The sequence below is a fragment of the Loxodonta africana genome, chromosome 3, assembly GCF_030014295.1.
Source record: "Loxodonta africana isolate mLoxAfr1 chromosome 3, mLoxAfr1.hap2, whole genome shotgun sequence".
NCBI classification, from domain to species: domain Eukaryota; kingdom Metazoa; phylum Chordata; class Mammalia; order Proboscidea; family Elephantidae; genus Loxodonta; species Loxodonta africana.
The window spans coordinates 111,460,176-111,486,795 of NC_087344.1; the positions used below are offsets into that span (position 1 = coordinate 111,460,176).

Below are 26,620 nucleotides of genomic sequence, written 5' to 3' on the forward strand. Positions count from 1 at the left end.
CAATATGGTGCTAGGCTAGGTGGTAGATATATAACGATGGCACCATCAAGAACCTGACAAGCCTATGAGGAGAGAAACAAGTTTAAATAATAATAATTAGAATACTGCACAAAAACAGTAATAGAAACTTTCAAAGCAAAGTGGATACAGAGGAAGAAATAAACTGTGCTAGGGAAATGGAAAAGAGGTTAGGGAAAATACCTACAGCTTCTGAACACTTTCAAAGAATGAGTAGGCAGGGAGGGAATTATTTCAGGTAGAGGTGAAATTCAGAGCATAGCTGTATAGTGTACTGTAAGTAGTCAGATACAGCTCTGGCAGAGGAAAGAGGTTAAAAAGGTAAGAACCTGATGCTTTTACATTATGTTGTTTAAATGTACTCTCTTTGTGCCGCATTAACATTAAAGGATTTTAAGCAGGGGAACTGACATCATCACATTTTTATTTAAAAAAAAAAAAAAAAAATCTGAAGGCCAAGGAAGATGAAGGAATACTGGTCAGGAGCAAAAAATACCCTTACAAGAAAAACTGATAGCATGTAATTTACTATCTCGAAAAAGTCCCCCAAAAATCTTACAATAAAAAAGGAGAATGATACTGTTCCATGCTAATACCATGAATATAAAAAAAGGGGTCATACATTTGGAAGATTATTAAAATTAAACTTCAAAATTTTCAAAAAATAATAAAAACATACGCTGGTGAAATAATACGTATAACAGGCTTGTTTTGGATTTAATTTCCTTAACTTAAAAGAACTTAGACGTTCTTGAAGCCAGAGCAATATCCATCTATCCTTCATCTAATGAATCAATCAGTAAGTATTTACTAAATGCCCAAGATGAGCCAGGCCCTTATATTCTGGCAAGTAAGATCAAACTGCAATAGAGTATACTTAAGTACTTCCAATAACCTGCTTCAAGGCAATAATTTGAAAGATGAGCTCAACTGAATTCTGTAAAATAAAGGCACCTAACAATTTATCTCTAAAACAAATAATAAAAATATTGCTTATTTTTCTTCCACCCTGCTCTCCCACACTGACTTTGGGTTGGTCTTATGACTCACTTTGGCCAAATTAGCAAATGTGATGTGAAAAGTGCTTATGCATTGATACATGCCCTCCTTCATGCTGCTCTTGGGGGCTCTATGACCACTGTACATGAATAAGCTAGGACTATATAATGAGACACATGTATCTCAACACTCAAGTTGATGGCCAGTTGACTGCCAGACATGTGAATGAAGCCATCAACACCAAATGACCACAGATGTATACGTAAACTTCTGTGAAGTCTGGCCCAGACCAGAAGAATAACTGTCCAGTGGAATCCAGCCCAAACCACTGATCATTGGAATTGTGAGCTAAGTAAACAGCCATTGTATTAAGCTGCTAAGTTTTAGAGTGGTTTGTTAGCAGCAATATACTGGTGTAACTAATTTTTTGTCTTAATGCTTTAGTTTATACTATAATAATAAACATGAAGTAAGAATTGGGATATATGGGAAGTATTAAAAATTAAACTTATAGTATTATTTTCACTTTTGCTGCATGCTCATGCTAAATACCTGTTATTACGCTGCCCAGTCAATAATCCAAAAAAACCAAAACCATTGCTGATGAGTCGATTCTGACTCACAGCAACCCTATAGATACAGTAGAACTGCCCCATAGGATTTCCAAGGAGTGGCTGGTAGATTCGAACTGCTGACCTTTTGGTTAGCAGCCAAGCTCTTAACCACTGTACCACCAAGGCTCTGCCCAGTTAATAGAACCCATAAATATATCATTAAAGTCAAATTTTGCTCCTTTTTCAAAATCAAAGCACTAGGTCCTTATTCAATCTGTTATTATGTACACCTCCTCCTCACTTATCGACTATCTCCTTATCTGACATTTCGCATTTATAACAATACTAAAAAATATAACATCTGACTACTTTGTACACTAACAATGTACTTCTGGCAGTAACAAATGCTGAGATGCAAGGGAAGAGTAACACTGGCTGTGATGGTTAGGGTTACATGTCAACTCGGCTGGGCCATGATTCGCAGTTATGCAATGATGTAATTCAGCAGTTACGTAATGGCGTGATCATCCTCCATTTTGTAATCTGATGTGGTCATCCTCCATTTCCACATAACGCCCTTTCACACAACAACCTAGTCTTTGGAACCTAACCGTGTTGATACCATATAGATAAGTGAGAAGTACTATAACACAAATCTAAGAAATTAAATATAGAACATTATCATTGTGAATTTAATGATGTTTTGTAACTTCAGTATACTTACTGCCTGGATGAATTCAGAATTAGAGCCACACCTTTCACAGACCATTTCCTCTAAATATTTATACTCAAAGTACATTTAAATTGATTTACTATTAACATTTTACCAGCCTTCATGTTATCCTTCAAAATATTGGGTAAGATAAAAAAGTACCTCTGATCTTGCTTCGTAGATATTTCAGGACTTCTTGGGTTCCTTTCTGGAAGGATGGAGAAAAAGACACATATTCACCAAGATCAATATGCATGTCTGGATTTTGAATTAAAAACAAAGAGCTGAATTCTAAATATACTTACATTTATAATTTCTCTTCGAATGGTTCTCAAAGGATTTCCTTCTAGCGCCAAGAATTTCAAGTGAAGGTTTCCCAATGAATAGGGCAGACTTCAGAAGATTAAATTCATTTGAAGGAAAACATTAGATATAATTCAACCAAATTGTTGACTATAAAACTAACAATGTAGAACAAATTATGTATCATGTAATAGCCTCAAAGGGGGCGCAGATAAAGTAGTCCTAAAATATTTCTCTTGTAAATGAATGCTGAACATGTAAAAGAAAAATCTGATTTGTTTTTGAAATTGTCATACTGACTTGCTAAGAGCATTTGAGCTGTAAAATACTTGCTAAACTGTATTCAGTGCTAATAAATAAATGTTCTAAAATATAATTTTGAACAAATCAGTGATTCAAGATGGCCATGCCCCACTGACACTAAATGTTTTAATTTTGTCTTTTGAGCAAACAAAATTCTTTGTAAATGAATAAAGATGACAAGAGAAAAGAACAAAATTATTTTCAATCACCCAATTCATGTTTTCATTGAATAGAGTCATTTTTTATCTTGATGACAAAAAAAAAAATAACCTGTGTTTATAAGTATATTCAATATCAATAAAATTTATTAAGCACCTATAATGCACTAGACATTGGTGTAGGGATATCAAGGTCCTTGCCTTCAAAGAGTTCTAACTAGCATATAATACACAAGAATTATCATACATTGCTAGTGAGAACAGAAAATAATATAGCCATTTTGGAAAGCAGTATATTTTAAAGTTAAACATACACTTACCATATAACCTAGCAATCCCACTCCTATGTAAATACCCAATGAAATGAAAATACTGCCCGCACAAAGACTTATACGCAAGTATTCATAGTAGCTTTATTGATAATAGCCAAAAAACTGAAAACGACACAAATGTCCATGTTCAACTAGTGAAAAGATCAATAAATTGTGGTTTACCTGTACAATGGAATACTACACAGAAATAAAAATGAATATACTAACACAACCACACGAATGAATCTAAAAAGCGTTATGCTACATGAAAGAAGCCAAATACAAAATCTATACACTGTGTGAGCCTATTTATATGAAATGCTGGAAAAGGCAAAAACTACAGTGACAAAGCACATTGCTAGGGGACTGAGGTATGGGGAAGGGACTGATTGCAAAGGCCATGTGGAAACTTTGAGGAGATAGAAATGTTTTATATGACTGTGGCAAGATTTACATTAATGTATACATTTGTCAAAAGTCATCGAATTGTATCCTTGAAATTGGTGAATTCCATTGTATGTAAATTACACATCAACAAATAAAATGACATAAAAACATAAGATAAAGGGTAAACTAATAAAGTTGCTTTTAGAGTAAAGATGTAGAAATGACGGGTAGAGGAGTAGAGTAGCAAAGCCTGGATTTGGATCTAAAAAGATAAATGAGATTCCATTAGACAGTGAAGCAGGAAGTGGACATTCTAGGGTTAAAAAAACAAAGACTCAGTATCTTTATAGTTCAGTGTAGTCAAAAAGCAGGATGCCTATGGGAAAGTGAAAGATGATAAAGAGAGAATGACTGAAGTCTGACTGTGAGATGACCTTGAATGTTAGGCTAAGAAGTGTGAACTTTATCTTGCAAGATAGTGGTTACCAATTGCTCTTTGGAACACCAGAGGCATCAAAATCTCGGAATTATTAAAAAAAAAAAAATTCTAGGGCCCCATTGATTCACTGGGGCCTCAGAACCTGTACTTTTTGTTTTTCTTTAAAGCTTTTCAAGTGATTGTGATTTACGGCCTTATTTGGGATATAGTGCTATAGCAATAGAAAACCAACAAAGCTTTTTAAGTAGAAGAGTACCTGATAATTATATTTTATAAAAACAATCTGGTAGCATGTGGAGAACCAATATTTTAGTTACAGAAGATCCTAGAGGGGGTGCAAAATGGCTCAAATTATCTAGTATCTAGGCAGTAGGGGACTGAGGAAGAGGAAAGAAACTAAGTGCAATTACGTTCCAGGCCTTGTGAGATACTGTTATTGTTAGGTGACATCGAATTGGTTCTAACTCATAGTGACCCTATGTACAACAGAACGAAACACTGCCTGGTCCTGCACCATCCTCATAATCGTTGCTACGCTTAAGCCCATCATTGCAGCCACTGTGTCAAACCATCTCGTTGAGGGTCTTCCTCTTTCGATATCAGTTACTTTATTTAGTTAATTTTGAGTTTCATTTTTATTTTAAATGTTTGCTTTCTACCGCTTTCATTCAGTACAATTAATAAAACTTCCATGGGGAAAAATTTTGTATGTAAATATTTATAACAGGCAAGACACTATTTCATTCATTACTTGTTAAATAAAGCACTTTTAGGGACATCCAGGTCAATTACTAATGCTGTCATACATAAGAGTGAGTGAAAAGACTGGCTGCTATAGGAGTATTCAAAGCTATGGTCAAGACAACATATCCAATATGTACAGTGTGAAAACAATTCTGATTAAAAAATATATTTATTCATATATACATGCAAAAAAAACTCTGCCTTGCCTAACTTTTCTCCTTCTGTGAATAGCACTCTACCTTTCTGGCATCCAAGCTCAAAACCTGCGTAAGTCTGAGTTTAATTTTCGTAACAGTAAAATAATTCCACCTCTAAATATTATGGTTATATAATTTTTTATGATTCTTTGATCACTACCCTCCTGCCCCCCATCTGCAACACAGCCAATCAGTTGCAAAATTGCTACTTATTCTAAGTCATCATGCCTCTCACATGTGTGCTCTTCTTTCCATTCTCCTTGTCACCACAGTACAGGTCCTCATCACATAAGAAATAAATCTGCAAAGCTGTCAATGTAGTGAATTGGATATAACAAGTACTTCTTAGTGATAAATATTATTTTTAGGGTCAACAGTGTATTTTATTATACATCTTAAATTTATACATTTCATATATGCTTTTAAAGCTTCAATTAACAGTTGACTACAAAATACAAAATATATATGCAGCAGTGGTTTTCAGGCATGGAATTTAAAGGATACTGGAGCCAGTTTTTCCCTAGCATTTAGAGAATATTATGAACCATGATAGTGGAATGTCTCCTGACCTAGCTGTCTTTTTGACTAAATTTTATGACAGTGAACAGCTTTGTTGTTGTTGTGTGCCGTGAGTCAATTCCGACTCAGAGCAACCTTATATGACCAAGTAGAACTGCCCCACAGGGTTTTCGAGGCTGCAATCTTTATGGAAGCAGATTGCCAGGTCTTTTCTCTTGTAGTGATAAATATTATTAGGTCGATTTAATAAAGTTTTATTTAGATTTCCCACCTACAAAACCACCCCAATTCAATGTATGCAACCCACTACCACCAGATTTATTTTTTTTAATGAGATGATCAAGTTGGCTCTGTTCATAGTCTTTCAAAAGCTCCCTAGTTCTTAACTAATGAAAACTCTCTTCACAAGCATTTCAAGGGTCTTTTCCATATGACTTCAACTTACCTTTCAAGCCCTAAATTTTCACAACCTCCCTATTTGCACCCTATTTACCAGTTCACCTCGACTGCTTGCTCCTCTCTTAATATACCCTGCAATTTTCTGAACTCCTAAAGCTTTGTTTGTGCTGCTTCCCCCTACAGAGTGGATCTAGTAGATCATTCTCACCACCTTACCTCTGCATTTGCAAATCCTTATCATCTTTTAAAGATTACCATTCTGCGGACTAGGGAGACAACCCTGAGAGTGATGCCTTCGCAATTTTCGTGCTGTAGGCAATTAACCTGACTCATCCTAGTCCCAGCCCTAAAGATGGTCTAAAAATATTACTTCTTCCATGAAGTCTTTCCTGATTCCTCTCAAGTAAGCCCCCAAAGCATTTTATATCTCTTTTATGGCTTTATATTCACTTAATAAATTCAACAAGTATTTATCAAACATCTTCTATGTGCCAGGCACTGATCTAAGAGATGGAGATAGAGTAGCGAAAACAGATAAAAATTAGCCTTCCTAGAGTTTATGTTCTAGTGGGTTAAAGTAACTTGTAAATATATCTTATTCTAGTAGCATATTAAGCTAGCTACCAAGGACAAAATCTAATTAATCTTTTATGTCTGTACATGTAAACATACAACATATATTTATAGAATTCAATTTAAAAAAAGAGGTCTCTGCATACTTTTTAGAACTATTTTAACTTATAAATTATAATCGAATACAGGCAGCATTTTTTATTCATTTGACCTTTAAACTTACCTACTAATATCATTGTTGCTTAGGTCAAGCCTTTCCAAAGACTGCAGTAGTGTGATTTCATCAGGAACAGATTTCAATTTGTTATCCCTCAGCTCTAGCACAAGGATAGAATTCAGATGTTTAAGGTGTTCTGCCCCTAACATTTCAATCTGATTTTCACCTACGTGCAATTCCTAAAAAACCAAAGATCAGTTAGATGTATTCCTGTATTCAATTTTATACCAGGTAATAAAAATTGAATCGTTGATACTCTTAATTTCAAATCATTCAAAACACACGGGGAAAAAAAAAAAAAAAAAAACTTCCTAATTACTACTGTGCTTAAATTTTCAATAACATTAAAGCTATCTTACAGCTAAAGAAATACGACAAAAAAAATCAGGAATTCCTGGCAACTTAAAAATCATTAAAGGTTTAATCTGGTACAAATTTCAAGCTTACAAACCAGGGCAGAGAAGGGAAATGATTTAGTGGTCATGTACAGAATTTAAAAAGCTACAAATCCAAGAACTATATTGATGAGAAATTAAAATTTCAAAATAAGACACTATCAGTTAAAAAGTTGTTTTATTTTATTTTATACCAATTTGTTATTCAACATTTTATTACTTATTGAAAATTATAATGATTTCCCATTAACAGAATCTATTATTATCAGACTGATCATTAAACTCTGTAAAGGATAACTTATTCAGTTTTTATTCACTGTCATCATTTTGGGAAACCCTGGTGGTGTAGTGGTTAAGTGCAATGGCTGCTAACCAAAGGGTCGGCAGTTCGAATCCGCCAGGCACTCCTTGGAAACTCTATGGGGCAGTTCTACTCTGTCCTATAGGGTCGCTGTGATTCGGAATAGACTCTATGGCACTGGGTTTGGTTTTTGGTTGGTCATCATTTTGTTTAAAAGAAACTCTTTTGACACTGATGCATAAAGGTATATATGAAAGAAAGCAAAGCACAGCAAAGTTAGAAGACAATATTAGTGCTATATACTCAAAAACAAAGGAAAGCAATTGATTTTAAACAGACCTGCTTATGATCAGGTAAATGTAAGAGGTGACCACTTATAGAATTAGATACATATTCCTTACTGGTATTCCAGGTCCCCTAGAGTATGGCCCCAACTTACCATTTTAATTGTATCATCAACAATTTCTCCACTTATAAACTACTCATCAGAACAAATATCAGCCAAATGGGCAATTTCCTATTCTTAAGTTAATAATTTCTTTTAAAAATAACTATTACTAATAAAAAAAAAAAAAACTAATAGTGCCATTAATATTCCAGCCAAACAAACCCATCACTGTCGAGTCAGTTCCCACTCATAGCAACCCTACACGACAGAGTAGAACTGCTCCATAAGGTTTCCAAAGCTGTAAATCTTTACAGAAGTAGACTGCCACATCTTTCTCTCACAGAGTAGCTGATGGGTTTGAACCACCAACATTTTGGTTAACAGCCAAGTGCTTTAACCATTCTGCCACAAGAGCTTTTCTTAATATCATACTTTTAGTAAAATTCTTAAAAATACTATGATAAAAAAAATACAGTACATATAACTAATACATATTCCCAAAGTTAAACAAGATTAACTTTAAAAATTTCATTTTCATAATTAACTTTTGAAAAATATACAGTAACTTAATAATCAACTAACTAGTACCTTCAGTAGTCTACAAGAAGGAAACTGTGGCAGGGAATGTAATTTATTCCTCCGCAAATAAAGCAATTCTAGTGATTCCATGCCAGCCAATTCAGAAGGTATAGTTTCCAAGAGATTTGAATTGCAATCCAAATGCTTTAACTCTGTAATATATAATTAATGGAAAATAAAAATACTTTAATAGAGAAAAAATAATGGCCTATGGTCATATATACCTTCTAAGATTGTGCAAGTAATCAAGAAGGATTTATGAACTTATGCCACTGTATACTGCTAATAATCAGGAACACAACAGTACCACAATACCATCAAACTAAATAAACATAAAATAAGTATTTTTATATTTAATTATACTTACAGAGAAATAATGATACTAAAATTAATATTTAATAGTCCAGGTCATCTTTGCAGTAGATTTAAAAATAAAGGACTCCAGTACTCTGTTAAAGTATTTTGAAATGTATAAACTATACAGTCTGAAATATTATTCTCTCAGTTATTATGCATCTTTAAAATGAAAAAATTTAATGTAGCTGGAGACACATAAACACACATGCACACTAGTTGTATAAATCGATGTCTAGTAACTCTGGCTAGTAGTAGCTTAGAAACATCTGTATTTCCAGGCAAGTTGACTTTCTGCCAAAAAGCATTGGATTTCTATGCATTGTCCATTCTTCCATCTTTCCATATGATCTTCCTCCTTCCCTGTCTTACTTCCTTCCTTTTTTTTTAATTACATGCTTTCCCTAATGCCTAAACTAACACTCTCGAAGAGACTGTCTACTATAGCTCAAATAGAATGTCCTTACCTTGTGGATCTTTCTTAAAGGCAGAACACAAAATAAAAATGGAAAAAGAGTAAAGGTATTCCTTCTCTTATGACTTCAACAAGTAGTTTTCTCCCTAATCCATATCACAGATTCCTAAATTAATGTTGCTACATTATTAGGTGCGGTCGAGTTGATTCCAACTCATAGCAACCCTATGTACAACAGAACAAAACACTGCCTGATTTCATGCCATCCTCACAGTCATTGCTATGTTACAGTCCATTGTTACAGGCAATCCATCTTGTTGGGGGTCTTCTTCTTTTTCACTGACCTACTACTTTGCAAAGCATCATGTCCTTCTCCAGGAACTGGCCCCTCCTGATAACTTGTCCAAAATACTTGAGACAAAGTCTCGCCATCCTCGCACATAAGGAGCATTCTGGCTCTCCTTTTCCAAGACAGATTTGTTCATTGTTCTTGCAGTCCACAGTATAGTCAATATTCTCTGCCAACACCAAATTTCAAATACTTCAACTCTTCTTCAGTCTTCTTCATTCATTGTCCAGATTTCGTATGCATATGAGGCAATTGAAAATATCATAGCTTAGGTCAGGTGCATCTTAGTCCTCAAGGTGACATCTTTGCTTTTTAACACTTTAAAGAGCTCTTTTGCAGCAGATTTGCTCAGTGCAATACATCACTTCACTTCTTGACTGCTGCTTCCATTAGTGTTGACTAGAGAGCCGAGTAAAATGAAATCCTTGACAACTTTAATATTTTCTCTGATTTATCACGATGTTGCTTATTGGTCCAGTTGTGAGGGTTTCTGTTTTTGTTTTATGCTGAGGTGCAATCCATACTGAAGACTGCAGTCTTTGATTTTCATCAGTAAGTGCTTCAAGTCTTCTCTTTCAGCAAGCAAGGTTGTTTTATCTGCATATCCCAGGCTGTTAATGAGTTTTCCTCCAGTCCTGATGCTACGTTCTTCTTCATACAGTCCAGCTTCTTGGATTATTATATTATTATTATGGTGAAAGGCTATGACCCTGATGCATACTTTCCTGATTTTAAACCATGCAGTATCCCCTTATTCTGTTCAGACAACTGCCTCTTGGTCTATGCATAGGTTCCGCATGAGCACAATTAAATGTTTTGGAATTCCCATTCTTTACAATGTTATCCATAATTTGTTGTTATCTGTACAGTCAAATGCCTTCTTCTAGTCAATAAAACAGGAGGTAAACATCTTTCTGATATTCTCTACTTTTAGCCAACATCTATCTGACATCCCTCATTCCACGTCCTCTTCTGAATCCAGCTTGAATTTCTGGCAGTTTCCTGTTAATGTACTACAGCAACTGTTTTTGAATTATCTTCAGCAAGACTGTTTGTGATATTAATAGCGCTGTTCAGCAATTTTCAAATTCTGTTGCATCACCTTTCTTCGGGATGGGCACAAATATGGATCTTTTCCAGTCGGTTGGCCAGGTAGCTCTCTTCCAAATTTCTTGGCATAGACTAGTGAGTGCTTCCACCGTTGCATCTGTTTGCTGAAATATATCTGTTGGTAACCCGTCAATTCTTGCAGCTCTCCAGTGGCTTCAGTGCAGCTTGGACTTCTTCCTTCAATACCAACAACTATTAATCATATGCTATCTCCTGAAATGGCTGAACATCAACCAATTCTTTTTTGTACAATCTGACTCTGTGCATTCCTTCCATCTTCTTTTGATGCTTCCTATATCATTCAATATTTTGCCCACAGAATCCTTCAACATCGCAACTTGAGGCTTGAATTTTTTCTTCAGTTCTCTGAGAAATATCAAATGTGTTCTTCCCTTTTGATATTCTAACTCCAGATCTTTGTACATTTCATTATAATACTTTACTTTGTTTTCTTGAACTGCCCTTTGAAATCATCTGTTCAGCTCTTTTACTTCATCATTTCTTCCATTCGCTTTAGCTACTCTATGTTCAAGAGCAAGTTTCAGAATCTCTTCTGACATCCATTTTGGTCTTCTCTTTTTTCCCTGTCTTTTTAATGACCTTTTGCTTTCTTCATGTGTGATGTTTCTGATGTCTTCTCACAACTTGTCTGGTTTTTGGTCATTAGTGTTCGATGCATCAAATCTATTCTTAAGATGGTGTTTAAATTAAGATGGGATATACTCAAGATCATACTTTCTTGTGCACTTGTTTTAATTTTCTTCAGCTTTAACTTGAACTTACATATGAGCAATTGATGGTTGTCCTGCAGTCAGCTCCTTGTTGTTCTGCCTGATGACGTTGAGCTTCTTCATCCTCTCTTTCCACAGATGTAGTTGAATTGATTCCTGTGTATTCCATCTGGTGAGGTCCACATGTATAGTTATAGTTTACGCAGTTGAAAAAGTTACTTGCAATGAATAAGTCGTTGGTCTTGCAAAATTCCATCATGCGATCTGCAGCATTGTTTCAATCACCAAAGCCATGTTTTCTAATTACCGATCTTTCTTTATGTTTCTACCTTTCACGTTCCAATCACCAGTAATTATCAACACATCATGATTGTATGCTTGATCAATTTCAAACTGCAGAAGTTAGTAAAAATCTTAATTCCTTCATCTTTGGCATTAGTGGTCGGTGCATATATTTGAATAGTTATATTAAGTGGTTTTCCTTGTAGGTTTATGTATATCACTATATCACTGACAGCCTTGTACTTCAGGATATATCTTGACATATTCTTCTTGATGATGAATGTGACACCATTCCTCTTCAGTTTGCCATTCCTGGCATAGTGGACAACGTGATTTGTCTGATTCAAAATGGCCAATACCAGTCCTTTTCAGTTCACTAATGCCTGGGATATCGATCTTTTAAACATTCCATTTCATTTTGATGGCTTCCAATTTTCCTAGATTCATACTTCGTACATTCCACGTTCCTATTATTAACAGATGTTTGCAGCTGTTTCTTCTCATTTTGAGTAGTGCCACATCAGCATATGAAGGTCCCCAAAACTTGACTTCATCCATGTCATTAAGGTCAGCTCTACTTTGAGGAAGCAGCTCTTCACCAGTTGTATTTTGAGTGTCTTCCAACTCGAAGGGCTCATCTTCTGGCACTGTATCAAACAATGTTCCACTGCTAGACACAAGGTTTTCCCTGGCCAATTTTATTAGAAGTAGATCACCAGGTCTGTCTTCCTAGTCTGTCTTAGTCTGGAAGCTCCGCTGAAACCTATCTACCATGGGTGACCCTACTGGTATTTGAAATACAGGTGGCAAAGCTTCCAGCATCACAGTACGAAAAACTAATAGAAAAGTGGTGTCACTTACCATAGCCACCATATATTTTCCACAAAATTACTCTCAATCATCTAATTTGAATAAGGAATATGCATTTTACATTTTTCCCCTATACTCTAAATCTGTCAACTTTAATGTAATCTAAGTCTGGGTTAACATACTGCCTTCTTTTAGTATTTGAAGTACCTAACTGCTTTTGAACAAATGCAGTTTAGTATTACTTTTAATTAATAGTATAACATATTATTTGACTTTGCATTGAAAAAAATATCATGATTTGACCAACTCCAAATCCAATAAATTTTATAAAGAAAAGTTCATCATAAAGTTAGAAACTATAATTTTTGCAATTGCTTGCATTTAAGAATATTGATTGAGAATACAAGCAGTATGTACTAGAAGGAACAATGGGAATAGAGTAAAAAGGATTCAAGACCTAGCTCTATAATTTATTATGTAATTTCTAAGCCCAGGTTTATGAATCTTTAAAATGTAAATAATAAGGATCGCAACAAACTCACAGAACCCTTGTGATGGTAAAATAGTATACATAAAACCATTTTGCATTATAAAAGACCATAGAAACCTAAGACATTGTTCTTAGAACCTAGTCCTTAGTAGTGAAATAACAACTAAATGTCTTAATGCTGAGACCTTAAAACTATCACTGTCATGGCTGAGGGACAGAAAACATCTTATCGCTAATTATAAAGTATATTATAAAAACTGCTGTAAACTTATTTTTATTGATTTCTGTATATGTTTTCTCTCTCAAAAAATCACTGCTCAATTTATTTGGAGGAAAAAAAGGCCATGCTTCTCATATTATATCCTCATTCTAGATATCACGTCTTATGTTTAGCTGTAGTTTCTGGCATCTTTATTGAAAAATGGCAAAGACAAGCAGTTTTAATTGTTGGTATCCAGGTAAAGGCTCCCCAGGTAAAGCTGCTTTGTGACAGATTTAATTTATGACAGATTTACTCATAAATGACAACTATTAATCTAAAATAAAACAACAGAGTTTACAAATCCACCCCATGATAATCTTGCAATCAACTGCAGGAAATCACTTCTATGGCTTCCTCTACAGAAGAAAGGTTTAAAAAATGAAGCGACCTTACTAGCAAAAAACAAAGGTAAGGCAAATTGATAGTCTACAGCTGACACGGAGTATAGCCATCAACCAAGAGATAATAACAATTGGCCTTTACACAAAAAATCACTACAGTTTTGGACTCTAAGAAAAATGATGAAATATATTTACTTAAAAATAACCAAAATGTACCTTAATAATTTTTAATCTCTTAATATCAGTTCTACAATAATTTGAATACGATACTTCAACAGTAAACTTATACAAATCCACTAAACTTTGACATTTTAATTTTTCAGTAAGTGCTGACAATCTGGGCCCTCAGATAAAAAAAGACTATCTCTTCACGTTGTTACAATAGACCACAGGAGGCTATTGCTATTACATAACCACTATAAAATACGAACATTATCTAAACTGTCACTGATGAGAGGGGAATAATTTCGTGGTGAATGTGGGTAGAAGAAAGGAATGAAGGAAGGCTGGCTCAAAACCTTGATCGATTTCTCAGGTAAATAATAATGGTCTGGAAAAAATCTGACTAGTTGCTATTGTTTGCACTTATTACCATAAAATCAATCACTTCTCTGTAACTATGTTAAAAAGTATTTTTCTAAATGTAAGTAGTACCAATTTCAAATTTGTATATTTTTAAAAATAGAGAAGATTTACTTTTCATTCTACTTATTTCTGCTGGCAAACTCTTCAGCTGATTACTGGAAAGATTGAGCCGCACCAGACTGGACAGAGCAGAAAAACTAACAGGAACAGTTGTAAGACGATTGCTGGAAAGATCCTTTAAAAAGAGAGAGAAAGAATGAATGAATTAACAGATAAATAAATAAATTGTCCCTAAAGGGGTATTTTCTACCACCCATCCATCAGTTTATCATACTGTGGTGGCTTGCATGTCGCTATGATGTTGGAAGCCATGCCACCAGTATTTGGTATTTCAAATACCAGCCAGGTCAGCCATGATGGGCAGGTTTCAATGGAGCTTCCGGACTAACACCGACTAGAAAGCAGGGCCTGATGATCTACTACCGAGTATTAGTCAATGCAAACCTTATATATCACAAAAAGGCACTGTCTGTATTCCTTGCTTTGGGCACGTCATCAGGAGGGATCAATTGCTAGCAGAGGACATCATTTGCGTGAAGCAGAGGGCCAACAAGAGCAAGGGAGGCCCTCGGTGAGATTTTTGGCACAATAACCTCAACAACGGACTTGAACATTCCAGCAATCACGAGGATGACTTAGGATTAAACAACATTTTGTTCTGTTGTACAAGAGGTCGTCATGAATCAGTCAATTGAATGGTATCTCTCTTCTCTCTATCTCTCTAAAGGGTATTCCACATTTCACAACTTTGAAGGAATGGCAACATTAAAAAAGACAAAACTTCAAAGGTGTTGAGTTTTATAAGTTACACTCATTGACAATTTCACAGATCATTAATCTTTTTGATATAATACAGCTAAAGCCTTTTAGATGGGGATACCACATAGTGGAATCCTACTCTTTTTGTGATTAAGTGAAAACAAAAAGGATACATGATGGGCTCCAAATGACTTATGTTCAAATCCTGGCTTTGTTATTTTTTAGTTGCATGCCTTCATATAACTTACTTTTCTTTTATAAGCCTTAGTTTCTTATATGTATTAGGGGAACAAAAACTACTTGAGATAAATAAACCACAAAGTAAAGCGTCTATTGTTTTTATACCCATTCTTGATACCCATTGCCATCAAATCAATTCCTATTCATGACAACTCATGAAGTTGTCAACGATTTCATTTTACTTGGATCCACAATCAATGTCCATGGAAGCAGCAGTCAAGAAATCAAAAGACCCATTGCATTGAGCAAACCTGCTACAAAAGACCCCTTTAAAGTTTAAAAAGCAAAGATGTCAGTTTAAGGGCTAAGGTGTGCCTGACCCAAGCCATGGTATTTTCAATCACCTCATATGCATGTGAAAGCTGGACAGTGAATAAGGAAGACCAAAGAAGATTTGAAGCGTTTCAATTATGGTACTGGTGAAGTATATCAAATATACCAGGGACTGCCAGGAGAACAAACAAATCTCTTTCGGAAGAAGTACAGCCAGAACGCTTCTTAGAAGCAAGGATGGCGAGACTCTGTCTCACATACTTTGGACATGTTATCAGAAGGGACCAGTCCCTGGAGAAGGACATCATGCTTTGCAAAGTAGAGGGTCAGCAAAAAAGAGGAAGACCCTCGATGAGACAGACTGACACAGTGGCCACAACAATGGACTCAAGAACAACAATGACTGTGAGGATGGCACAGGACTGGGCAGTGTTTTGTTCTGTTGTACACAGGGTCACTATGAGTGGGAACCAACTTGACGGCGCCTAACAACAACAGCAACCCTATACGACAGCATAGAACCGCCCCACAGCATTTCTAAGACTGTACGTAAATCCTTACCGAAGCAGACTGCCATATGTTTCTCCCACAAAGTGGCTGGTAGGTTCAAACTGCCAACCTTCCAGTTAGCAGTCCAACACTTAACCACTGTGCCACCAGGGCTCCTATTATTCTTAAAAATATGATTGAAATAATATTTTTATTGCTTTACAGTTATTTCTATTTAATAGAAACAAAATGAAAATTTTGCCAGGAAATGTGGCCATTTTGGGAAATAGGGAAGAAAAGGCAGGCCTTGTAGTACTCAGAAAACAAGGCAAGAGATGCCTCAAGGGAGAAAATGAAACTGGGTATAGAAAAGAGAATTGCTATATGCTAAAGACAACTTCCTCTACCCTGCTATGCTGTAAAAGCCTCTGAATAACAAAGTCATCCTCACTGCCCTTTCCCCAACCCTATTCCTGAATTAAAACTTAAATTGATTTAATAACAAGAAATCTCAAATTGCTAATTTAGCAATCTAATTCAAATTAAGTTTCTGATAAGCTAGTTATAAACTCAACTGTCCAAGTTCCTAGGATTTGATTCCTCAGTCTGATGAGAAATCTCACCAGCCCTAAATTACATAAAAATTGGAAAACCACAACTTACTAAATCTTCTAAACTGGAGAGTTGTTCAAATCCCTCTGGTATGCAAGTTAGTTCATTATGCTGGAGATACAGGCCCTTCAGGTTTCTTAGATTTGTAATTTCTTCTGGGAGTATTTTCAGTTTGTTATGGCTATTGGTTGATAAAATAAAAGTTGAATAATTTGGTGATAATACAATATTTATCAAAGTCATAGAGGCATTTTTGCTAACCAACTACATGGGCTCATTTAAGAAATGAAATACGATTACTAATTTTTAAGTACTTATCAAACTTCACACCCCAAAAGTATACACTCATGAAAATGACGGTAATCTAGAGTAATCAAATTAATAATTTCAAAGAAAAATGAAAGAAGAAAGGGAGGGAGGGAAGAAAAAAAGGCTTTAAATCAAACAGAAATAATTTGTGAATTTGCGATCGGTTGCTTATACTCAATTCTTGATTTTTTGTGTAATGTGAAAGAACAAACTAAACTCTTAATCCTATGCGACTTTTAGAATTTTGACAAAAACATATGTACGTACACACTACAATGGAGTCACATTTTATGCGGGCATTAGGTTCTAAACTTAGTACTGAAGGCACAAATAGCTATTTCTGTTTTAGAACATGGCATATCGAGTTGGATGTAATATGCCACTTCATTATTTTTTGTACTTGGCCTTAACTTTTCAAAAAACTCAGCCCTTCTGTTAATATATTCAGCACCCCGGTTCAAGGGAAGTCTCAATTCACTGAGGATGAAAATTAAGAGACTGCAGAATGTGTTTTTAGGTTTATCCCAGCTTAACTATTCACCTATCAACTACCCTCTATTTTCATGCCACATACAGTTCACAAATAGCAGGAAAAAAAATGGGGCATGGTGGGGTGGGCTTACAATGACCCTAAATTACATTAAAATACAGTTAGTTGGAACAAAAAAGCCAAGATATCTTCTAAAATAAGAACCACTAAAAGTCGTTACAAGTTGTTTACTACTGTCTATCACTTAGCTGAAATTTTTAATAGGGATCTAGTTGGGCAGTCCTGGTGGCACAGCGGTTAAGAGCAACATCTGCTAATCGAAAGGTCGGCAGTTCAAATCTACCAGCCCCTCTTTGGAAACCCGAGGGGCAGTTCTGCTCTGTCCTATAGGGCTGCTATGAGTCGGAATCGACTCTAAGGAAATGGGTTTGGTTTTTGGGTCAAAGTGTTAGAATCTAAAACTAAAGCCACATCCACTTCATGCTCCCTCTCTTCTCAGCCTTATCCGATCTTGCCTTTGCAGGCCACACGTGTAGCTCTGACTTGGAAAGGAAAGAAGTTCTGACAGCTCTAAACAATTAGCACCATTTTATGTATAGATATTTTTGCTGATTTATGGTACTGTGAAGTTTTTCATCAAATGAGAACTGTTATTTGAGGGACTGTTTTCCCTCAAACCAGTTAACTCGCCTCCAGGACATTGAGATTTGACTGTTAGGTCTGCAATATATCTACTTTATAAGCCAAGGTTTTTCAAACTATGTTTAAAGCATTTAAACCTTTTTTTTCCTAAATAAAATCTTTCCTAATCCCCCAGTGTATAATACAGAGAAGACAAAGTCAATCTTTATTGAAAATCTAAGTGTGTATTGGGGGCAGAAACAGTCACCTAGAGCCTAGACACCTGGCCTTTGATGTGCCTGTCCATAACAGCATTAGAAGCAAATCCATGGAACCCGAGGAACCCTTGGAAAAGTCTAAAAACTACTAATATAAAAACTACAAAATTTTTCATTATCAACAAAAACACTTAGATATCTTTTAGAAGATGAATGTAACTTAAAATTTGAGATGTCAAAAAAGATGTTTTCTAAAATAAGAACCACTAAAAAGTATTCCATAAAAATGAAAGAAAAAGTATTTTTTTAAAAAAATCAACCGGCCCTAAATTCACAAGACCAGAAAACATGTAGAGAATTCTAAAACCAAAAATAATATGTGATTTAAAACTTAAAATTCTTACTCTGCTTTAAATGCTTTCAGAGATAATATGAAGGTGTTTTCTTATGCTAGAAAAAACATTTAAAGAATATTAGATTTACATTCTTAAAATAGCAATAGTAGAAATAAGTAAGCTTAAAATTTACCTGACATTAAGTTTCTGAAGATTTTCTAGCTCTCTTATAGCAGAAGGAAGGGATGTCAACTGATTATCATGTATCTAAAAATCATTAAAAGACAAAGTCAAAATTCTCACTCTTATAATTAACAATATTTGTATTTTGTATTGGACCAAATTCTTCAACAATAATTCTGTTATTTGAACTCACTGGTAACGAGTTGGACTACTACTGGTAATTAGTTCTGCCTATAGAAGATGAAAGGAGTTTGAACGTGACAAAACTGCTGTTCAGAAATCATGAAACTATAAGTCATCAATTTTAAATATTACAGTTAAAAAAAAATGTACCTCATTGGGTGAAATTTTTACTTCAAATGAGAGATGAGGGGTTTAGGAACTAACAACAGCACTCGTGGTATGCTTTTTGCCAACACGTACAAAAAAATATATATGAAAAGGAAGAAGGGAACGTTTTTATCTTCACAGACTCAAGCTGTTTTCAAGTTGATAAAGTTAGAAGTTAAACCCTGGTGTTTTCACTGATTCTGCACTTCTAACCATTATGCTATGCCTTTTTTTCCCTTGCATTCTACCAATTGAACTTTGAAGGTTTTCTGCTTATCGAAGTCTAAATTTACTTTTGGAGTCTCTTAAACTAATGATACGTATTTATTATCAGTCAACTTACATCAAGAACAGTTAGTGCAGGCAGGAGTCTGAGGTCATCTGTAATTGACTGAAGTTTATTGTTTGATATGATTAGTTTGGTCAAATCCGTCTGCTCCCACCATCGTTCAGTAGCACCAAATGAAAGATTCTGATTAGCTTCCTCAGGGATATCCACATTTATTCTCCAGACACATTGAGGCACTATTTCCACCATCACCACCCCCACAAAAAAGATGAAAACAAGAAGTGAGATATTAAGTGATATACTCTGATAATAGTGATTTAAAACATCATTGCTTATCTACTGAAAGAATTCATGTTACTGAAAACATTTTTTTAAAATTGTCAATAAATCAAACAGCAATGAACTAAGGCTAGATCAGAATGCAAGTTTATTTAAAAGAACCAAATAAGTAATATGCATTTTACATAATAGATCACACTTTTCAACTTCATTCAACTACATTAGGTATGCATTCTGCATGGCCCATTGTGGTAAACATACAAAGCAAATAAAACATGGACTCTACCCTGGAGCTAACAGAATGATGAAGACGGCATGGAAATCAACATTTATAATGTAATGGCATAACTTTTGTAACAGAAATATACACTAAGACTGAGAGAGGGCTGGTAATAATAAAAATAGCTAATAATAAAAAAAAATAGCTAACACAAAAATATCAGGCAATCTTCTAACATACTAACCCATTTAAACCTTATAATAACTCTGTGAAGTAGTATGTACTATAACTACACCCATCTTATAGATGAGAAAAATGCGGCACAGAGAGAATATAATTTGCCCCAGGTTATACAGCTACTAAGTAGCAGAAAATGGGATTCAAATTCTAGTAATGCTATATTACCATCACTCTTAGATAATATTTAGGAAGAATATCTGACTCTGGTAGCTACTCTGTTGTATTTTCCCTGCTACACAATTTTATTTCTTACTACACTATACAACATTGTGTTATTCTAGGAAGCAAATGACAGCAATTCCTGTAACATGGCAAATAAGACTATATAAATTGAACAGGGTCAGTCCATGTTGTCACTGTAAAACTTGAAGCTCCAAAAGCTACTAGTTAGTATGTTGCAGCAAAACTATTTTTTAAAAAGTCTTCAATTCCTTGATTAAAATATGACTACACAGAGGTATGATTTAAAATTGTGAGCACGGCCATCATCGGTTATAGTCCACTGCCACTGTATATCATTTCCAAACCATCAGAGATGAAATGGAAAGGTGTGGTCAAAGTTTCAGGTTTAGAACGCTGAAGTAAAATTTAGGATGTGTAATCTGATTAGAATGGTTTTACAGAAGCAAAGTTCCTAAGATGTGACTTACACTTGTTCCAAACAAAAAACAAAAAACGAGGTATCTATATTCATATGAGGATAAAATATAAGACCTCTCTTTCACTTTTTCTCCCTGATCAGGTACTCTCCACTTCTCTGTTCTCCTACCACTGAATCTCCAGCAAATATAAATACACAGACTGTGAATCAACCTGTGTTTCTCTTTGTGATGGAGGCTTATTTTTAAAGCAAAGCAAAACAAAAACTTCACTCTTTTCAACTCTTGAGAACGGTAGCACCATAAAATTTGTTATTATTATATTTATTATTTTGGTGTATAGGTATGGATGGGTCAGTAGAAATGACAAACACAGACCAACCTAGCAATTGCCATGTGAACTTGACACCAAAGAAATCAGTAGAAATGGGGACATTTAATGTATCTGACTAAAAATCAATGTTACTGTTTTTAATAAAAGAGTGTGCCATATAGTTTTGTGTCATCACCAACAAAAGGCTCCAGAACAAAAAAGACAATACAAAATAGAAAAAGAATATGTATGGAAGAAACTATCTGATATGCTTAATTCTGCTTCAAAAGAAGATATGTAGATAATTTTTGCACACATTTTTCTCTAACACCTAAATTTTGGTACATAGAGGTGATTACACTTAAATAACAATCTAACAAATTGCCTCTTTTGGGGAAAGGAAGGTGAGGAGCAAGAGACATTGATACAGGACACAATACAGACACCTGGTACCCATCAATCACACTAAATGAATGTTAACATTTTATCATTACTATTCATATATTTTTGTTAACAAAATCAGTGGGAACTATCAATGGATGGAGAACTGCTGATATACTTTTATTGGACAGGTACCAATTTGCTTTTCCCTAGGCAATGACTTATTGGTCATTCTTCACTAATCGTTGTATCCCAATTTGCTCTAGAGCTCATAGCATCAAGATTCATGTCATCTTTGCCACTTATAAAAATCTGCAGAACAACTAAAAGGTATAAATATGATCTTAATTATTGAGGATTTCTGTGGAATCTTTCTAAAAGTAGTTTACCAAACTATAAGACAGAAACTGTTAAGTAAAAATGAATTTCAATATGTATTGCAAATATAAAAAAAATTACTATGGAATTTTTTTTCGTTATATTAATTTAAAAATTTACATGGAGGGATAAAAATGTATAGTCATTAAGCTATAGGCACAATAAAACATGTGATCTAAAAATATTTTTTGACTGTTTTGACCAGCTACACAGATATACCACTTGATCACTCAAGGTATACAGTAGTAATTGTTTCCTTAAGGCAGAAAATCATCATTTCTATTAAGGTCTGTATCCTAGTCAACTCCTGTCTTCTAAAAAACGATAAATATTAAAACTATGATACACAGTATTACATCATGGATAGACCGTTGACCTAAGAGTCAGAAATCTAAGGCTCTGGCTTAAGCTGTCCAACTAATCAAACTGGCCAGTAACCTAGTATCCCTAGTCCCCAATTTCCTTTTTGATTAAATGAGAGGGCCTTATTATCACTTGAATGCTAGCATCCAACAACAGTAATACAAAAATGCTATATACTGGGTGTAGGGTAATATTTTATAAGTCTATCCAACATCCACTGAACTGTCTATCTAATTATGAGCACTTCAAAAGCATGAGCCAAGAAATAAGGTACCATGTGAAGGACCAGGAAAAGCTCCATGGAAAACATTTCAATTTTCTTCATAGTAGTTTATTCATGACCACAATAGCCTCTGTACACTAAATAAAGCCAAAAAAAAAAAAACAAACCAAACTCATTGCCACCAAGTTGGCTCGACTCATGGTGGCCTCATGTGTTGCAGGGTAGAACCTCTTCATTGGGTTTTCTTGGCTGTAATCTTTATGGAAGCAGACTGCCAGGCCTTTCTTCTGCAGCATTGCTGGGTGGGTTCAAACCGCCAACCTTTATGTTAGTAGTCAAGAGCAAACCTCTTATACCACCCGAGGACCAAGAGCCTCCATAATGACAAACCACAAACTGCAGTGTCACTTTCAATTCTCTTTAAAGTTTAATAAGAAAAATATATATACACACACCAGAGGAAAGTTAAAGAATTATATGGAAGGCATTAATTCAGTTCGACAGCAACTAACAAAAACAACTCAGTTGCAGCTTGAAGTTGATTCAAAGGGTATATCTTTGTGGGTTAGAAAACCAGTGTTAGGTTAGAAAGCATAAAGGGAACTGTTCTCTCCTGAAGTCCAATGAGAATTAAAAAAAAAAAAAAAAAAAAAAACACCAAACCTGTTGCTGTTGAGTCAATTCCAACTCATAGTGACCCTATAAGACACAGAGTTTCCAAGGAGTGCCTGGTGGATTCGAACTGCCGACCTTTTGGTTAGCAGTCGGAGCCCTTAACCACTATGCCACCAGGGTTTCCCCAGTGAGAATACTATAAGGAAAATAAAAGATTTAAGAAATGAAAGGGAAACATTTTTACCAATCTCTTTGAAAGAAAAATACATCTGAATTTCTTGCTCCAACTTGAGAGTACATTCAGCTTTACAGTAAATATTATATACCTCACCGAAACTGTAACGCCATTCTTCACCCTTTGTATTTTTTCTGGGACAACATTTTTGACAGATGACATTCACTTCTCAATTCATATTTATATTTGCCCTAATTCATTAAGCAATTTTTAAAATAACTGGAATTCATAATAAATAAGTTTGATATACATCACAAAAAATCAAGACAATGAAGTTTAGAAAACTACTATTTTAATGGATCAAGAAACAGGAATGGGATTTTTCAATTATCTACTTCCTTGTTTTATAATCCACACAAGTAGACCTCCTTGGATTTCATACACTAAAAATTAAACGTTCACCTCAAGGTTTTGTCATTAAAAACAGATTAAGGCACTTTCTTTTTGCTTCCATTTCTAAGAATTGTCTTAAGGATTAGCTTGTTTTGACAAATCTACTCACCTGGAAGCATTTTTTTTTTTTCTGGAATTATTTATTATTAAAATAATCTGGATACTCTGGCTGGTTAATTCTAATTACTTGTTTAGAAATATCACAATGAATTCCATTCAGACAACCAGCAGTCAAGATACAGAATCAAGTTACAGAGTAAATCAGAACATGGTTTATACAGATTTAAAGATTAGTTAAAGCTCTAGTAAACATATGGTTTGTGTTACACTTTTTATTGTCATCACAAATAGTATAAACTGAATAAGGTAAACTCTTATTACGCTAAAACAGATGTCATGCCTTCTTGAGGCCTAGGAGCCCTAGATTCAGGTACTTAATTCCACAAGTGGAAACTAACCAAACCCCTCTCTTCAAGATAAGGAAAGATAACCTTACATCCATATTTCTCTCCCAAATGGGAACCAGACAAGGATGCCATTTATCACCACTCTTACTCAACATTGTGCTAGAGGTCCTAGCCAGAGCAATTAGGCTAGAAAAAGAAATAAAGGGCATCCAAATTGGTAAGGAAGAAGAAAAAGTATCTCTATTTGCAGATGACATCATCTTATAGAAAGACAACCCCAAAGAACCCATAAGAAAACTACTGGAACTAACAGAAGATTTCAGCAAATTATCAGGATTCAAGATAAACATACAAAAATCAGTTGGATTTCTCTACACCAACAAAGAGAACTTCTAAGAAGAAATCACCACATCAATAGCATTTACAATACTCCCTCAAGAAGGGAAAATACTTAAGGATAAATCTAACCAGAGACATAAAAGGCCTATAAAAAGAAAACGACAAGACACACTAGCTAAGTGAGTGGAAAAAGAAACCTTGCTAATGCATAGGAAGAAGCAACATAGTGAAAATGTCAATTCTATCCAAAACAATCTACAGATACAATGCAATTCCAATCCAAATTCCAATGACATTTTTTACTGAGACAGAGAAACAAATTACCCATTTCATATGGAAAGGAAGAGGCCCCGATAAGGAAAGCATTACTGAAGAAAAAGAACAAAGTGAGAGGCCCCACACTACCTGACTTCAGAACCTATTAGACTACGGCAGTAGTCAAAGCAGCCTGATACTGGTATAACGACAGATACGTAGACCAATGGAGCAGAACTGAGAATCCAGACATAAATTCATCCACGTATAACCAGCTGATATTTGACAACTGCTCAAAGCCCATTAATTGGGGAAAAGACAGTCTCTTTAACAAATGATGCCAGCATAACTGGATATCCATCAGCAAAAAAATGAAACAAGACCCATACCTCATACCCTGCACAAAAACTAACTCAAAATGGATCAAAGACTTAAATATAAAATCTAAAATGATAAAGATCATGGAAGAAAAAATAGGGACAATGCTCGGAGCCCTAATATATGGCATAAACAGAATACAAAACATAACTAACAATGCACAAACACCAGATGAGAAACTAGGGGGCTTCTAAAAATCAAACACTTATGCTCATCAAAAGACTTCACCAAAAAGAGTAAAAAGACAACCTACAGACCGGGAAAAGATGTTTCGCTACAACAAACCTGATCAGCATCTAATTTGTAAAATCTACAAGGTACTGCAAAATCTTAACAACAAAAAGACAACACAAATAAAAAATGGGCAAAGGATATGAACAGGCAGATACATGAGGAAACGTTCACGATCATTAGCCATTAGAGAAAAACAAATCAAAACCACAATGAGATACCATCTCACCCCAACAAGGCTAGCATTAATCCAAAAAACACAAAACAATAAATGCTGGAGAGGTTGTGGAGAAACTGGAACACTTATACACTGTTGGTGGGAATGTAAAATGGTGCAACCACTTTGGAAATTGATTCGGTGCTTCCTTAAAAAGCTATAAATAGAACTATCATAGGATCCAACAATCCCACTCCTTCGAATATATCCTAGAGAAATAAGAGCCGTTACACTAATAGATATATGCCTGCTCACGTTCACTACAGCACTTTTCAAAATAACAAAAAGATCGAAACAACCCAGGTACCCATCAACAGACGAATGGTAAACAAATTATGGTATATTCGCACAATGGAATATTACATAACAATAAAGAACAATGAAGAATTCTCGAAACATCTTATAACACATATGAATCTGGAAGACATTATGCTGAATGAAATTAGTTAGTCACAAAAGGACAAATATTTTATGAGACCACTATTATAAGAACTCCAGAAAAGGTTTAAACACAGAAGAAAACATTCTTTGATGGTTACAAGGATAGAGAGGGAGAGAGAGGGCCATTCACTAACTAGACGGTAGACAAGAATTATCTTACGTGAAGGGAAGAACAACACACAATACAGGGGAAGTCAGCACAACTGGACTAAACCAAAGCTAAGAAGTTTCCTGAATACAACCAAACACTTCAAGGGACAGAGTAGCAGGGGTGGGGGTCTGGGGACCATGGTTTCGGGGACTTCTAGGTCAACTGGCATAATGAAGTTTATTAAAAAATGTTCTGCATCCCACTTTGGTGAGTGGTGTCTGGGTCTTAAAAACTACCGAGTAGCCATCTAAGACGCATCAATTGGTCCCAACTCAGCTGGAGCAAAGGAGAATGAAGAACACCAAAGACACCAGAAAATATTAGCCCAAGAGACAAAAAGGGCCACATAAACCAGAGACTCCATCAGCCTGAGACTAGAAGAACTAGATGGTGCCCAGCTACCACCAATGACGGCCCTGACAGGGAACACAATAGAAAGTCCCTGACAGAGCAGGAGAAAAGTGGGGTGCAGAACTCAATTTCACATAAAAAGACCAGGCTTAATGGTCTGACTGAGACTGAATGGACC

At 35.1% G+C, this 26,620-nt stretch overlaps 1 protein-coding gene across 4 annotated transcripts in view; it reads right to left on the reverse strand.

Moving 5' to 3' along the window:
* The window catches only part of LRRC40 (leucine rich repeat containing 40), a 73,824-nt gene that overhangs the window by 43,774 nt on the left and 3,430 nt on the right, over positions 1-26,620 (reverse strand). For 2 of the 4 annotated variants that reach the window (XM_010591195.3, XM_003411237.4), the window contains exons 2-9: positions 19,488-19,669; positions 18,825-18,898; positions 16,710-16,839; positions 14,337-14,460; positions 8,506-8,648; positions 6,840-7,012; positions 2,589-2,676; positions 2,446-2,491 (exon numbers count right to left, since the gene is read on the reverse strand). In XM_010591195.3, the coding sequence (XP_010589497.1) occupies positions 2,446-2,491; positions 2,589-2,676; positions 6,840-7,012; positions 8,506-8,648; positions 14,337-14,460; positions 16,710-16,839; positions 18,825-18,898; positions 19,488-19,669 (960 nt within the window). The remainder of the gene's footprint in view (positions 1-2,445; positions 2,492-2,588; positions 2,677-6,839; positions 7,013-8,505; positions 8,649-14,336; positions 14,461-16,709; positions 16,840-18,824; positions 18,899-19,487; positions 19,670-26,620) is intronic. The other 2 variants (XM_023549477.2, XM_023549476.2) reach the window with 2 other exon arrangements.